Below are 17,260 nucleotides of genomic sequence, written 5' to 3'. Positions count from 1 at the left end.
CTGGTGTGAGACAAGGATGTACATTATCCCCTCTGTTATTCATTATCTATATGGATCACATTATGAAGGAATGTGGTATTAAACCTGATATCAAAATTGGAGATGTTAATGTCAGCTCTTTGCTCTATGCGGATGATGTTATACTTCTAAATAAATCCGCTACAAGTCTGCAAGATTCTCTGACTAAATTGAATAGCTGTTGTAATAGATATGGTATGAAGGTCAGCAATAAAAAGACAAAGACAATGAAAATAGGCAGAATCATTGAAAATGTCAACTGTGTTGTGAATGGAGAACCTGTGGAACAAGTAAAACATTTCAGCTACTTAGGCACAATTTTTACTGAAGATGGTAAACTAAATATAGAAATAGACAACAGAATCAGCAAAGCTGGTATCGTGGGAAGTCAATTGAATAAATTCATATGGAATAAGAAAGAAATTAGTCGGAACACTAAATTAGCTGTATACAAGACTGTGTTCAAACCAATTTTAACTTATGGATCTGAGAGGTGGGTCAGAAGTAAAACACTTGACCAAAGACTAGAGACCGCAGATATGAGAGTCCTGAGAAAGATTAGAGGCGTGAACAGATGGCATCAATGGCAATATCATATTAAAAATGAGGATATTAGGAAAGACCTTGACATTGTCAGCATCCAGGAATGCATTAGCAGAGCTAATCTCAGATGGTATGGTCACTTAAATAGAATGGGAGAGGAAAGATTAGCAAAACAAGTGTTCTCTGCCAGGTTGGCAGGAAAACGACCCAGAGGAAGACCAAGATATAGGTGGATTGATACGGTACAAAGTGCCTTAGACGATAGAAATATAAGATCTGATAATGTTGGAGTCTTGACAAGTAACAGACTGATTTGGAGGAAAATTGTAGATAGGAAGTTAGTAATGATTTAATTTTTTCATGTAGTACTGTCATATCCTGTACACCCCTTGAGGGTACATGGCAGGAATTTGATGATGATGATGATGATGATAAAACCTTTGTCTTTCAACCATGGAGGTAGTACCATCAATGGATGCTCCAGTGCAGTCAGTTTCTAAATATTTTACAAACAACCCTCTTCTTTCAATTTGCCATCACCTACCCAACAACATCTTATTCCTTATTGGTTAATTTCTTTCACTGGGCTTCCTTTTCCCTCTGAAACAACTTTTTTTTAACATATCGGTATATTAGAAGAGCGAGTAATAAAAGGAAGATAATGGGTGATTTAATTCAACCATTTTTTCTCTTGATATGCATTAATGCCTAAGTGATTTTAGAAGTAATGTGTCTGCAATCCTTGCTGATTGTGCATTTCCAACAGCTCTGACCTTGGCGGTGTGATGGATGTGGCTTGTTGTGGCATGGATGGGATGACAATATTTCAGTCTGTTGCTTGTGCTTTCTAAGCAACAATTAATATTCATTTATTGTTTCATTGTAGAAGTTGGTTATTTTTGATTGCAGTGCTTCGTGAATGACATGGACTATGAGAGTTAAATAAAAAGCTATATTTTATGATTTAATTCTTTGTGGTTATTTAACCTATAATCATCCTATTGACTCAAGACAGCCTACGTGTCATATATGTAATATTATTTTTGAAATGATGCTAAGAAACCACACTTTAGATCACTTCAAAAGGAAACATCTGGATAAAGTTGATAAACATACTGAATATTTTAAAAAAATATATTCAGTATGTTTACCAACTGAATTAAATCATTTAAAACAGAATTTTGAGTAACATAACATTATTCATTATAATATTGCATTATAATTAACACCATATTATTCATTATAATATTGCCAAAATCACTGATTATTTGCTGATTGAATCATAATGAAATTTTCTAATTCAAGATGTATTGTTTCAATCCTTATAAATGGTCTGAAACAAAGTGTAAGAAGACGAGATTTAATTTTGATGAATTACCAATATTGTGTAATTTTTGTTATAGCTTAATTTTAATTTAGTGATTAATTGATTTTAAGAAGGACACAAACAAATAATGATGGAACAATTGTGTCTAATAAAATTGCAGAAATCATTGCATATATTAGTAGTGCTCATAGAATTTCTGAAACTGTACAAGCTGCATTAGAGATTATGATTTTGACAGGGCTGCATCAAAATCCTTCTAATATTATAAATAATTCAATATGAAGACAAACTGATGAGATGTCAGTAACACTAAAAAGCAACTAAAAGAAAATTTTCTATTCAGATTGATGAATTCCATATTATTCATTATGATATTGCCAAAATCACTGATTAAACTTTACTAATACAGTCAATCAAAGATAATATTAAAATAAACAATACAGAATTCAGGAAAAACAGAAAAATAATCAGCTATAAAAATACCTGAAGTATAGTCTTTTGGCGTTCAGTAGATTCAGTAGTTACAGTTTCTAAGTCCTTTTTGGTTTTGACAATCTCAAGCTTACGTGCCTCGATATCATTTTTTGCTCCTTCAAACTCTTTATGAAGAGTAGTTATGGTTGATTTCAAGTGAGACAACTCAGTCTGGTTCTTCTGTATTTCTTCTGTTAAAGATACCATTTGTTTACGAAGATCTTCATTCTCTTTGCTGGGGGAAAAAAAAAAAAAAAGACGATTTAATTTTGATGAATTAACAATATTGTGTAATTTTTGTTATAGTTTAATTTTAATTTAGTGCACACTGCTTGTTTGATTATTAATGCTAGTGCCACAAAATGAACAATGGTGACAGAGGGTAATATGTTTTTGTTCAGGGAATTTAATACAAGGGACTTCACATGCAGTTTGTGTGCAAATGTATTCAACTATGAAAGTGAGTTCATAAGAGGTGTGTGCATCAAAAAGGGAGAGAGTGTGAAAATGGGAATCATGTAAAGATCAAAGAAATAAGTGAAGGCGAATGAAGTATTGTAAAATCTCGCATGATAAGTTAATTTAGTTAACTTGTTGAGCTCGATTTTACAAGAGTGTCAAATCAAAATAATACAAAAAATATGATGCATTAATTTTTCTTTGAATGTAAGTTAAATACTTGTGCAAATTATTCGATATAACCTTGTAACTATAGTGTTTATAAATAGAGGAAAGGGATTATACCTTACTAATATAGCGAGTCAGCAAGAAATATAAAATACAAATTAAGCATCCGAAACAAAGACTTTCAGCAAGAGAGAGGAGAGAACCCGAGTGACGTCATCACGGCAGAGGGTAATTACGGACACTTCGGACTAAGAACAAAGAACAAGGAGGATATTTAGGGGGCTGAAAGGGGGGGGACATCAGAGCAGGCCAGCTTTTGGTCTTTTTTTGAGTATATGGGAAGAGAAGAGACAAGGCGATGACTAGGAGATCGTGGCTGAAGGTTTGATAGTTCCTACCTTGTGCCCTGATGGTTTATTGTTGGAGGTTCATCGACCGTGAATCTCCCTGAAGTTTCCGAGGCAAGTCCGCCAATATGTCCTATGGATAAAATAAACATCAGAATTAAAATCAGAAGTTCTCCACATACCTACTAGTGTAATCTATAGGCAGCCACCAATTGTAGAAGGAAGGAAGGATAGTGCTTGGCTGCTCAGGCCAAAGCAACTGCAACGGTATACAGAGTCAGAAACGTCCAAGTTAAAGAAAGAAGTATCCAGATCAAGGCAAAGATTCAAAATGTCCACATGGAAATTTTGTTTGTGGTAAAGGACTGTTTATAAAGAAAAGAACTCTGAGTAGACATATCATATCGATGTTTCCTGGATTGTAGCTATGTAAAAATTGTATATAAATATGTTAAGCAAGTGGCAGAGTGGCATAAATGAATATGTTGTATTTGTACAAGGTAAATTTCTGAAGTTAGCTATGCTGGGAGAAACAGTTATTCCCCACTATTTGTCTAGTATGTATCGTACAATACATACTACACTACCTAGTATTGTATAATACTAGGTAGTGTGTTAGGGTTGCATGAACACAGAATGTGTATGTTTTAATTGTGTAATGTTTTCTGGAGTTAACTATGCTTGGAGAAACAATTATCCCCCACTATTTGTCTAGTTTGTAATCTCGCTTTTTTTGTTAGAATAAAATGCTTTGTTTGAACAACAACTTGATCTGATCATTGCCGATGCACTATCTTAAAAAAATTATGGATCTGCATGTGTTAATCAGATGTCACGACTTGCTATATGGTTAAGAAAAAATCTGTTAGATATTGCCTTTAATTCTACTTCTTTTGATTCCTCACTTTCTATTATTTGGTCTGACTGGCGTAGTAATAAATCAAATAAATTTGTCAGGCTAAAGAGCATGAGAAATTGAATATACAGCAATCGTATAGCTGGCAATAGCTAAAATTAGAGTCTGCTTTATGTGTAGTAGGATCATAAGACAAGGGCAGGAAGAAAGGGGGGGAACAAAATTTAAGATAGAGAAGCTTAGTGAACTAAACATATTCTTTTATTTTTTTTAAACTGGCTTCATCAATGGAATGATAATATAAGGAAATATAAGAATTTTACAAAGGTACAGTTTAATAAATAAATCACAACTAAGATTTTACAATGGCACATTCAGTAGGATTTTAATAAATAATCATTATAAAATATTTACAGTATGAATGACAAAATGCAAGTCAAAAGAAAGTTAACATGAAGGGAAGTGGTGAAACATGAGGAGAATGGTGATATGGCTTTAAAAAAGTGAAGTAGCAGGTATATGTGGAGAACTTTCTGAGAACAAAGTGTAAACAAGAGTTTGGAAAAGTCTGTGGCAAGTGGTACAGTAGAAAAGACTAAGAAAGGAGATGTGAGAAAGCATAGTAAAGAGAGCATTAACAATCACAGAAAGTAAGAATAGGAAGAGTGTTTGATGAGTGCAAGACAAAATCATGCTTCCTTGGTGCAAGTATGAAAAATATTAGTGATGCAATGAGTTTTCAAAAAAGGGAAAATGAGAGTTAATAATTTTGGCAGAAACGTAATTTAAAAGGTGAAGCAACTGAATGTGAGAGAGCATGAAAAAATTACTGAATTAAGTGAAATAGAAGAGTGAGAGAGTAAAGCTTGTATGCTTTTGCTAAGGTGTGATTGGTAAGAAGTCTGATAGTTTGAATTGGCTAAAAATTATAGGCATCAGTGAGACTTTGCTGAAAAAGGAAGATACTGTCATAGGGGTTAAATGTAAGGATACTGCATTTTTTGGGAGGATAGAGAACAAGAGTGAGAAAGGGGAAATTGTTAGTGATAGCAGAAGAAATGAAACCAGTAAATATAGAAATTTAGCAGAAAGGTGGGGGGGGGGGTACATTAGAAACTGTTTGGTATGAGTTTGGAGATAAGCCATCAGGATGCTGCTATAGGCCAGGGAATAAAATGAGATGTGGATGATGCACTGGCAAATTAGTTCAATGAGCACAGGTCAAGTGATCATCACAGAAGAATTCAATTATGGGGACAAAGGGAACACAGAGAGAGGAAGAAAAAGGAATTTATGCAACTACCAAAGAATAACTGCCTATGAGAACAAGTGACAAAAATTACTTGGGGATTAACAATAGAGAATCTGGTTAGAGCACTGGATAATTTCTTCATAATCACTATCTCCAATCAGGTAGTATGATAATGAATTCTTAACCTGGGAGGTGGATAATCACATGAAACATTCAATTCAGGACTACATGGGCAACTAAAGGTTGAAGATTATGAAAACTCATACGAGGAGGAGGCAGTCTAAAGCAGTACCACATAAGAAATTGCCAAGGAATGATGTAAGAAATGCAAGAAAAAAATTGTTAGGTTAGGATTATTTAAGGGAGGTAGTACTGGACTGTGCACCAAGGGTCAGGGCAGAAAATCAGGTGGGTATTAAATGGATGAGTAGCATCATTAAATAAGATTTTTTTAATAAAAAAAAAAAATTGCTATGAAGGGGATATAAAGAGAAAGATTAATTATTGCAATCAGTTTGCAAGTGTGTTATCCAGGCTGAGATATAAACTGCTTAGAAAGAAGTTAACATACCCCCCCCCCCCATGGGCAATGTGTATAGTGCGATGTAACAAGGCATGTGTTTGTAACTGGTATATATTGGAGAATTATGATGCTCCCAAGTGTGCAACTGTGTCAGGGTAAAATGGCCGTGAGAAGAGAACTGATGGAGTTTGAAAGAAGCATTGTGACAGGATTAAGCCATCCCAGATCAACAATCAGTGATACCATACTAAGATGGAATTGCAAAGTGCAAAGAGTCCACTGCAATTGCTACCTACAGTGGACCACAACTCTCACTGAATGCGACCATAGGGTGCTTCAAAGCTTATATAAAAATTGCCATTTGGCCAATTTATGAACATCTGCATGAATCTGCACAAAAAAACAAAAACATTCAGAACGGAGGCTCACAACATGGATTTCCACAGTAGGACTGAAACATGGAAATCCCAGTGTGTACAGTGGGATGTGGAAGATTGGAAAGCAGTGTTATGGAGTGATGAGTTACACTACACCCTCTACTGAGCAGATGAATGGGAGTGGTGTGGCAGATACCAGGTGAACATCTCTTATCAGAGTGTGTAACCTCAACTATGAAATTTAGAGATGGTGTAGTGATGGTATGGTTCTGTTTTAAAGTTGGATCTCTGTTTGTGGTGACATGAACACTGAAATCTGAGAGGTACATGAACATTCTAGACAATGCAATGCTTCCCTACTTTATGGTATTTTTATGGAACTGACCATTGTCTCCTTCAGCAGAAAATGTGTCATAAGGCTGCTGCTGTAACAGCACGGTTTATGGACAAGAACGTCATTACACTTGACTGTTCTCCATAGAGCCCTGATCTCAACCTACTGAACATGTGTGGAATGAACTGGAGTGTCAAGTGAGGTCAAGGGACATCTGCCACACAACAGTCCAGGACCTCATTACATGTCTACAACAAGAATGGTCCAAAATTTCCACTGATCACTATCATATGCTTGTGGAAATTAAGCCACATAGGACTGCTGAAGTCATTGGGGTGAAAAGAGGTCCTACATCTTATTAAGGTAGGCACCATGGCTGTTTGTTCCTCACACTATGGTGTCTATTGACTACTTTCAAAGTGTACAGTGGTGTCAAGTGCCCATTTCGGATGGGTGTACTGTCGTGTGGGTTAATGCAACCTGTGCTACAAAATTCACGTCAATTTGACCGCATCATTGCATTTTTATCAATGTATGAAAGTTCTGAGAGTGCATATTGCATCAGCGCTAATCTTCATTGGTCCAATGCAATTAATTGTAACCAATTTGCAGAGTGGGGGAACAATCTGTTTTAGGATTTATTAGAAAACAACAATGAAGGAGAATGCTATATTTCGTTGGTAAATTTGAAATACTCAAAGGTGAAAATATGTGAACCATCATTTATAAGACATGTGAGAATGGAAAATGAAAGGAAAGATTACGTTTGAGTAGGAATACTCTCATTAATGACAAACGATTTATTAATAATTAACATTTGTGATATCTGTCCTACAAGTTGCTGGGTAGAGCAAATAGCATGATCCTATAAAGTCTAGACATAAATTTATGATGGCGTTTTTTGAGTATTTTAATAGTAAATTGATAGATACGATTATCTGTGCACATGGCTCCGATAAAGAGGAATACAAAGATGGCGTCCAAGTCGCCATATTTGTCTAAAAATCTTAACTTAAAGGATTTGATTCAGTGTACCCTTTGCGAAATGTATGCATTGAGGAGAGCAGTTGGAGTCTGGTTAAACAACGATAGTGGAGTGAATGTGTGCAAAAAGTGTAAAGAATGTGAGGATTTAAAGAGTGCTTCAGGTCATGTGAGTGATATCGTTGATGAAAGAGAGAATCTAGATAACAGTGATATTCGAGGTATGAATGGTGATATTTGCGAGGTAGTACCTGATAGCCGTGAGAGTGGCATTGAAAGTGAGAATGAAGGTAAACATACAGAACGATTGAATGAATCATCGGAGAATAAAAATGATGACATTGACGCAATGAGTGAGATCACTTTATTAAGTGGAGCGATACATAAGGCAAATCGGCAGCTGGAGCGTTGGCAAAAATGTTCCAAGCGTACCGAATAATAATCGGCAAAAGTATGATAGAAAAAATAAGGGTATGATAGTGAGTGTAAACAAAATGAAAGAGCGTGTGTTGTATGGAGGTTCCTTAGTAAGAGGTGTGGTAGTTGAGAGTTTAACAAAATCATACCAACCCAGTGCAAACGTTCAGAATATAAGCGAGTCAATTAGAATGTAAAAGCAGCGGGTGAAAGAATTGCTTTGAAAGGAAACAAAAAGGCTATGAGTGAGGATGTGAAGGAATTGCTTGAGGTAGCAAAAGAGAAGAGTGAGAGAGTTAGTTTGGTGAGTCTGGTCTGTTGCCACGGTATGGAAGTGAAGAGTATAGAAGGAGGGCCATAATTGCTAATGACTTTATGCATGAATTATGTTTGATGAGTGTTGTGGAATTTGTGGATGTGTGGAATGAGTTCGATGGGCGAAAGGATTTTATATAAAATGGATGGTTTACATTTGAATGGATTTGGTGTATGGAGACTTGAAAAGGTCTTGTCAAATGTAGTGGAAGTGAATGTGCAGAATCAGGGAAACTAGAGTTATTGGGGGGGGGGGGGGGGGGAAGATATGCAGATTTTAGGGAGACAGTCGAGTATGTGAATGTGTGTAATATGCCCAAGCGAGTAGGAAAGATCACAAATCAGAATGGAATAGTTAGTATAAGGCATCAAAATAGGGATTGGATAAAACCGGCTTCTGAAATTCATGTATACAAATGCCAGAAGTATTAGTAAGAAGAAGGAAGTATTTTTGGCCTTGGTTGGCACTTCTAGGCCACGGGTTATTGGCATTAGTGAAACATGGCTGACAGAAGATGATATAGCTAGTGGGATTGAATGTGAGGGGTATAGTGTGTTCATGAGTGATAGGGAGAATAAAATGGGTGGGAGGAGTGTTATTAATGATAGCTGATGAGCTGCGGTCAAGGAAAATAGAAGTGGAACTGCAGGATAGAGAAAAGAGCACATCTGAGGCTATTTGGTGTGAGATTGAGGCTAGCAGAATAAAATATACAATTGGGTGCTGCTACAGACCAGGTGAAGGAATAGATGGTGGAGATAGTATGCATAAGCAAATAGAAGAAATGAGTGGAAAGAGGGTAATTATTATTGGAGATTTCAACTATGGTAACATTGATTGGAAGGAGGAGGAGAGGACACATGGGAGGAAGGAATTGGATTTTATGCGGTTAATAAAGGATAACTATCTGCTACAGCATGTAATGGAAAACTACTAGAGGTCAGAGAGTGCTTGACCTGGTAATTGCATCTGAGAATTTGGCTGTAAAGAATATGACCACGTTGCCACCAATTGGTGAGAGTGATCATAGGGTCTTGACTTGGGAGGTGGCTAAAGATGTGGAATTTACAATTAAGACAGGGTACATGTGGAATTATCAGGCTGGTAAGTATGACAAGCTTAGGAGATTGACTGATTCAGTGCCATGACATGTTGTTATATTGTAGTCTTTTGTTATATCGTAATTCTACCTCTATAATAACTCTCCTTCTAATCTACTGTCCTGCCCTTAAGATATTAATTTAGATCTATCTCGTCTTCAGATATTGGTAAAATTTATATTTTGCTGTGCCAGCCAATATCCTATAACAGAAGAGACTCTTGTTCAGGGAAATATTTCTAAATTCTAAAGGGATACACACTGTTATTTTATCTCACGCTAGCGCTGTGCAGATTCAGTTAGCAGTCGTAGAGACCGAATCTCACTTAAGCAATTATATCTAAATTCCTTCCCGCCAAAAAGGTTCTATTTCATAAGTGGTGGTTTGAATTCGTAATCAGGCATAAACTCAGGTATAAGGTACAAAACATGTTTATTGGAAAAACATAAAACATTTACAGTTATATACGTTTAAATACTCAATGGATCAAAATTTACTCTAAGTTAAGGCTCATACTAAATCACAATGAACCTGAGTAAGTTAAATCCCTCAATTATGAAAGGATAAGATTAGGTTCAAGCATAATACTACTGCTATATAATTCCTTTCACAAGTTATTCACAGAACATGCATTGAACACTTTCATTAATACTCTATCAATAACTATCTTAATTCAAAATTTCATTTTTTTGCAAGCCTAGCCATTCACAAATTACTGCCTATTATCAACTCTTCTTTGTTCCCCAAGGGCTTAATTAATTCAGTCAACTTCTCACTAAACATTCTCTACTAGTGTCCTTTAGTTACAATGCACACAAATTTCTTGTTCTTCTAAACAAATTTTAACATAGAAACGAAAACTTTTCTTTCAGATTTCATGCCACCATCTCATGTAGGTCCAGATTACCTTACTGCATATTCTTCGGCTGTCTTTGCACCTGGTGATGTACTACGCTTTTTCTTCTAATCGTTTCCGACTGTTGCGTGCTGTCTACCACTCCGCAGGAAACTTTCTCCAATGGGACGTTCTGTTAAAGCTCGAATCCACATAGGCCGTCATATCGCGATCAGCTCTGCTTGAAAATCTTCAAGCATTCTCAAGAAAAGAACCTGCCGTCCGTCATTACCATAGTCAGCCCACCGCTCTCTCACGAATCCTCCGACCAACTCTCCCTAAAACTCGAATCCAGTAACCTAAGATCAAAAAGCCTCCTAAAATGGCATGCTAGGTCTTTTATTCGCCCTATTCGGGCGTCGTCTATTCAATGTGGGTTTCACCCACGAACCCCATCGTTCATACCCTTTGGGTGATCCTACACTCTCCCTAACCTGTCAGGTTACATTATTCTAGGTAGCTGCTCTGACGTCATTTTTCCGCATAGGTATAGCCTCCATCGCTACGCTCAACTCGTACAGATTATACGTGATTATTCTAGATTACTACTTATCATTTTTCTCAGAATTTCGGAATGCACTAGACAGCTTACTTGGGAATTACAAATAACTTAACAATTCCCTTACACAATTGTTACTATTTTGATACAAAATTCTCTGCTTCTCATTTCAGTTATGTAGAAATAACTCTCACTACATGGCACACATGGACTACACATTATTACAAAACATAAAACAATACTTCATAAATAATAGCTGATGTGCAGATATCTCCTTAATTAGTAGTAGTTATCATGTTAAATCCGGAACAAAGAATTTACTTGTAAAGCTCTCCATTCAGGATCTAACAATGTACACTGCAAGGGCTAGAAGTTGATAGTGCATAGGAGTCGGTTAAGAAGTGTTTGCATGAAGCAATGGCTGACTGTATAGCTAGTGTCCGAATAATAAATCAAGTAGGGGTTAAATGGATGAATAACACCATTAAGCTTGAGCTGCAAAAAACAGAAACAACTATGGAGAGAATTTAAGGAGAAAGGTGACCGACAGGCACATGAACGGTATAAAGCGCAGGCCAGAAGGATAATGAGTGTGGTAAGAAAAGCAAAAAAGGATTACAAAAGAACAATGGCCATGCAGGATAAAGAGAAACCTAAACAGTCTTTCGATATGTTGCAAGTAAAAGAAAAAATGTATATGGCTGAATGATTTTAAACAATGCCGATGGTAGGGAGGTAACCGAATCAGTTGATATAGTACTGAGCGAGCACTTTGCAAGAATATATCTTCCAGGTGGTGACATTGCAGAAATGAATGAACCAATAGATTATATGGGAATTGTGGTGAATGAAGTGGAGGTGAGTAGTCTATTGCAAAACCTCAATGTCAATACACCTGTTAGATTGAATGGTATACCAGCTCGTGTCGTACGTGAAGCGACTAAAGAATTATCAGTACCCTTGACCATTTTGTTTAATTTGAGTCTCGGATCTGGGTTAGTCCCGAGGGGTTGGAAAGAGGGGCAAATAGTTCCACTGCATAAAGGAGGTCCAAGACTGTTGTTGTAAATTACCGACCGAATTGTTGTCAAGGTCTTGGAGAAATTAGTCAAGAGAAGAATACAGGATTGGATAGATGAAAATGGGATACTGTATGGGGGAAAACATGGTTTTGTGAAGGGTAGATCATGCCTCAGTAACTTGCTCACGCTTTATAAAACAGTGACGGCTGAACTGGATAAGAGTAATGGGTTTACAGTGATTCTATTGGAGCTTGCCAAGGCCTTTGACAGGATACCACATGGAAATCTAATCAGTAAACTGGAGCAGATGGGGATGGATATATGGTTGGTGAGATGGATAGGAGGGTGGTTGATGGAGAGATACCAGAGAGTGGTTTATTCAGGACTGGAGTCCAAAAGACGGCTTGTGACTAGTGGTGTGCCGCAGGGTTCTGTACTTGGACCACTACTTTTCAATTTGTTCATTAACGATATAGGAAAGGATCTGAGAGGAAGTGTTTACTTGTTTGCTGATGATGCAAAGTTGGATAGAGCAATTGTGAGTGCACAGGATGTCAAAATTTTGTAGGATGATTTGGATAGTTTGGAGGACTGGGCTAGGGAAAATGGATGTCAATTTAATATGGCAAAGTGTAAGGTTATGCATTTTGGAGAGAAAAGATTAGCAGCAGTATATCACATTGGTGTAACCTTACTCCAGGAGATTGATGAGGCCAGGGATTTGGGAGTGTTGGTGGATAGGGGAGTTGAAGTTTGAGGGGCACATTGCAAAAGTGGCTAAATCAGCTCATCAAATCACTTGGTTGCTGAAAAATACTATAACAAGCAGAGACAAATGAGTTATTTTCCACTATATCGAGCCTTGATAAGACTGCATCTAGACTACTGAGCTCAGATATGGGTGCCAGGGTTTCTTCTTGATGGGGAGGAGGTGGAGAGGATCCAGAGACGAATGACCAAGATGATAGCAGGTCTGTGGAATAAACCTTATGAGAACAGGTTGAAGATTTGTGGGTTGCAAAAATTGGTTGATAGGCAGAAAAGGGGTGATATGATTGAGACATTCAAATTATTGAAGAGTTTCTATAGGATTAAACCAGAAGATATTTTTGAGAATAGGACTGGTGGTGGGAGGACTAGGGGCCATACATGGAAGTTGGGAAAGAATGTGGTTAGCAAGGGTGTTAGAGTCAGGTTTTTTAACTTGGAGAGTGGTGAATGAGTGGAATAAGCTGCCAGAGTCTGTTGTGGGTGCTATGACCCGTGAATGAATTCAAGGCGAGGTATGATAGATACTGTATGAATGTCGAATAATTGTTCTTGACATGATGTTAAGGCCTCCCTCGATGAGTCTGTGAACTCCTTAGAGTTGACAAACTCATTGAGGGAGTTTGTCAACTCCAAGAGTTGACAAATAATAATAATAATTATTTGTCAAATAATAATTATTATTAGTTGACAAATAATTATAATAATAATAATTAAAAAAAAAAAAAACTTACGAGGAGACAGAGAGCATGGCAGGAATAAATATGGTTTGATAGAGCAGCAAATCATCTCATAAAATTTGTTGTGCACGTATGTGTATTTCTCTGGTTTTGTATCTTTAGTTCCATTTTTTATGAATTTTCTTTTGTTACGGAGACTCAGTATACATTTTATGCAAAACAGGATACCTAATATCCAATCACTATCAGAATCATCCACACTTTTTGGAATCCTACATTCATTTAGTTTTTTTTTTTTTTTTAAGTATCAGCGGTCACATATGCTAGTATTTTGTTGTAGATCAACAACGTCTTATAATACACTGAAGTATTCATTTTAATTCAGGAACAGATAAATTTTTACTGTCTGTTGTTTCAGAAGACTATAATAAAAGTGTCTCTATACCATTTAAAAAACTTTCCAACCTCAACAGATGTTAAAAGCACAAGCAAGAGAAACAATTAGCTTTGTTTATCGTTAAATACAGTAAACAGATTTTTAACATCTGTGTACTATATTTAGGAACAATTAGTGTGAGACAACTTGAATGGCACGTTTAATAGAAAAAAACTCTGCTTCCGCAAGCTATGCTGCATTCATATGAGCAGAACAGACCAAACACCTTATTAAACATTTGTCTTGCATCCACTTTCAAATTTTCACAGAAAGGATACAGAATGGATACAGAAAGCACTCAATTTATGAAAAGCAAATTGAATATATTATTATTATTCCTGACACCTCCAAGGAGTCCAAAGACTCATCGCGGGATGACACCTACAACTGTCTCAATTGATACAACTTTCTCAACCACTACACCGAACATCTACTACAAATCATCTCCATCAACCGCCCACCGCCACCACCACTACAACTAGAATTTTTTGTTTGTAAATTGCGTGTGTTCTGAAGGGCCAATTTGTCTGTATGTGGGATGAAAAACAAGAGTTTCTGGGAGAAAAAACCCTGCTACCTCTGTATGAGATCGGCTAACTCACCTTCGATTGAAAATCGTCCAGATAAGATATATATATATATATATAACTTGAAATCAGTTTGAATTGCATTTCAGATATTCAATATCACCCAGACACTTAAATGCTAATTGCGTTGAAGTGTTTGGATGGAATTAAAGCTTTGTGAAAATGCGACTGCTCGATGTGCAAGCTACGTACATACATACACTAAAAGCTAGTACCTGCCAGGGAATTAGAGAGCGACAGACACCCAGGTGTAAATGAGATGTGTTAATATAATTTTAAATATGGACAGCATAAAGACCAAATGAATAATTGCTAAAGCTAAAAGTCTTTAAATGTCTAAAAGAGGATCATACTCACAGAGCTCGTTTAAAAATTCTATATAATTTCCTCGATTAGCTGAATCTTCAGACTCATCATGACCTCTCAAACGAAGCTCTTGCTTAGCCAAATAGCATACAACATCAATTAATCTTTTTAAGATGTCTCTATTTTTCTCTACCTGTTCATTATGATGTGTAACTTCAATTTTTCTTTGTCAAGGACAGTGTCAATTCTTTATTTTCTAAACATCTTGATATTTAAAAATGACTGAACATGTGATTGGGAGCACTGATGTTTTTGCACTGCTGCAATTAAATGGTTAAGGTTGAATATCCATGCTTATTCTAAACACCTTTCTCTCTGGAGAATAATAAACAAGGCCAACAAAAAGTTTTGACTGCACTTCACATACAGTTAACCATTCTACTGTACTGTATTGTAAAATAGAAAAGTGTCTCATATACTCAGTTTTTGCATCTTTGTGCATGCTCTGTAAATTTGGAAGAGTAGGATGAGGCATACTTCCTTCGAGTACAATCATACAATCAACAAAAGTTCTGACAAAAAACGGGACATTCAGCAGATTGTCAACACTGTTTCTCATTGTATACAAGGGCAAGAAAGTTATAAATTGATGGAAAATTACATATTAAAAACTTGCCTGCTATGTCAGTTCACACTTCACGCATGCAATAAACAAAAACAGCAACTCATGACAACATTCAAATGGATTGCTTGACACAATAACCAATGACAGGCACTAGGTGCTATTTTTTTTTTTTTTTTTTTTTTTTTGCTGCTATATAGCAAGAAAGAGAAAGAATGATTATGGAAAGGTAACTTTACTCAGTGCTGATAGTAGTAAAGTGACAAAAGTAAAAGAAATAAGTTCAGTTATTAAGTGATCACTTTGCAAGAGTATATCATCTAGATGGTGATTTTGCATTTACTGATGTGAGAATTGAGATAGATGAACTGGAGGTACTCAACATAAATGGAGGTACTTGACATAAAATATCAATGTGAATATAGCAGTTGGACTGGACAGCATGTCAGCCTGTGTACTACAAGAATGTGCAAGAGAACTACCAAAGCCTCTAATAAAGTTGTTCAATCTAAGTCTCAGCTCTGGCAGGGTTCCAAGGGACTTGAAAGAGGGTAAGGTAGACATAAAGAGGTAAACATAAAGATTTGTGCAAGACAGAAGTAGCAAATTACAGACAAATCATCTCTGGAGTGTCTAGTTTGGTCTCATAGCAACCACGTTTTTTTCTAAGACCATAAGACCAGCTTGTTGAATTGTAATGTGCTGCATGATTCGTATAGACGATCTGTTGTACAGAAAGTGTTCCAACATTTTACAGGTGCAACTCAATAAAGCAATAGGTCTGTAACTTTTTGCCTCCTGGAGCAGTTTTCCAGGTGTTTAAGAATAGCAACTTTTTTGACTTCTTAAACTAGCTGAGTAGTAGGCCAGTCAATATCAGAGAAGAATTCAGAAAGCCATTTTATAGTATTTGGCCTGCTATTAATCAGGAATTCAGGATGGATACAATCAAAGCCTGGGGCCTTACCTGCTTTGACATCTTTTATGATAGCGTTTACTTCATCTATCGTAAAGATTGATGCATATTGTGAGAAAGCAGGAGCATTTGTTTTTAATGCTCTAAGTTCTTTCTTAACTTTGTTAGTATGTTCATGGTCCCTGGGTGCCCTTAACATATTAATGATTTGATTAGCTATTTTCTCAGGAGAGATCATTATGTTTTTTTCTTTTAGATAGATTTAGTTGTGGATAGTTTTTGGAGAAGATTCCAAGCTTTTTTACTTGATTGTTTGAAGTCAAGGTTTTCAACCATATCAATCCATTTTGTTTTTCAGGAGGAATTCAGGCATTTGTAGTAATTCATCTGCTATTTCAGGATCTTCACTTTTGAGGAACTCTCTATAAAGATTTTCAATCTCTTCATTCCTTCTGGGAACATAATCCTTTCTGTAACCTCTAGGGATATATTTTTTCACAGTTGATATGATTGCTCCTACAAATCTCTTGTACTCCACAACTCTAGCAGGTATCCATTGAACACATTTATCCAATTCATTTGCAAAATTTCTCCAATTTACTTTTTTAAAATTCAAACATGGTCATGGTAAGGATCTTGCTATAAGTGGTGTCATACCAATTTCTAGTAACACCGGTAGATGCTGACTATGTGGGAAGTTAGAAAGAACATATCTTGCTGGTAATGGCTGCCTTTCTATGTTTAATGAAACAAAACATAAGTCTGTATTACACTCCAGCAGCCATGCGGCTGATCTAAAGGTATTTCTATCCTTAGCATTAAATACAAGGTGTATAAAGGCAGTACCGCAGTCGTTATCACAGTAGTTCCATTCTTCACGATGGATATTAAAATCGCCAATCCATACTGTTGGATGTTGATAAGTGGGTAATAATCAAGAGACCATGATGTTAAAAGGAGGTTTATAGGCATTGACTATTATTATGTTGTGGATTTTCACACTCACAAGATGGGTATCTTTATCACATTTCGTT

The 17,260-nt window shown here is 36.4% G+C and overlaps 1 protein-coding gene across 3 annotated transcripts in view; it reads right to left on the bottom strand.

The window, feature by feature from the left end:
* Positions 1 to 17,260, bottom strand: part of LOC150106811 (nucleoprotein TPR-like) — an 826,699-nt gene that overhangs the window by 309,672 nt on the left and 499,767 nt on the right. For all 3 annotated transcript variants that reach the window (XM_090393327.1, XM_090393328.1, XM_090393329.1), the window contains exon 33: positions 2,372 to 2,597. In XM_090393327.1, the coding sequence (XP_090249453.1) occupies positions 2,372 to 2,597 (226 nt within the window). The remainder of the gene's footprint in view (positions 1 to 2,371; positions 2,598 to 17,260) is intronic.

The sequence above is a fragment of the Typopeltis vanoorti genome, chromosome 5, assembly GCF_054136105.1.
Source record: "Typopeltis vanoorti isolate ZY-2024b chromosome 5, IOZ_Tvanoo_1.0, whole genome shotgun sequence".
NCBI lineage: Eukaryota > Metazoa > Arthropoda > Arachnida > Uropygi > Thelyphonidae > Typopeltis > Typopeltis vanoorti.
Note: the sequence above shows the minus strand (reverse complement) of the source record. Positions and strands in the feature narration are given on the sequence as shown.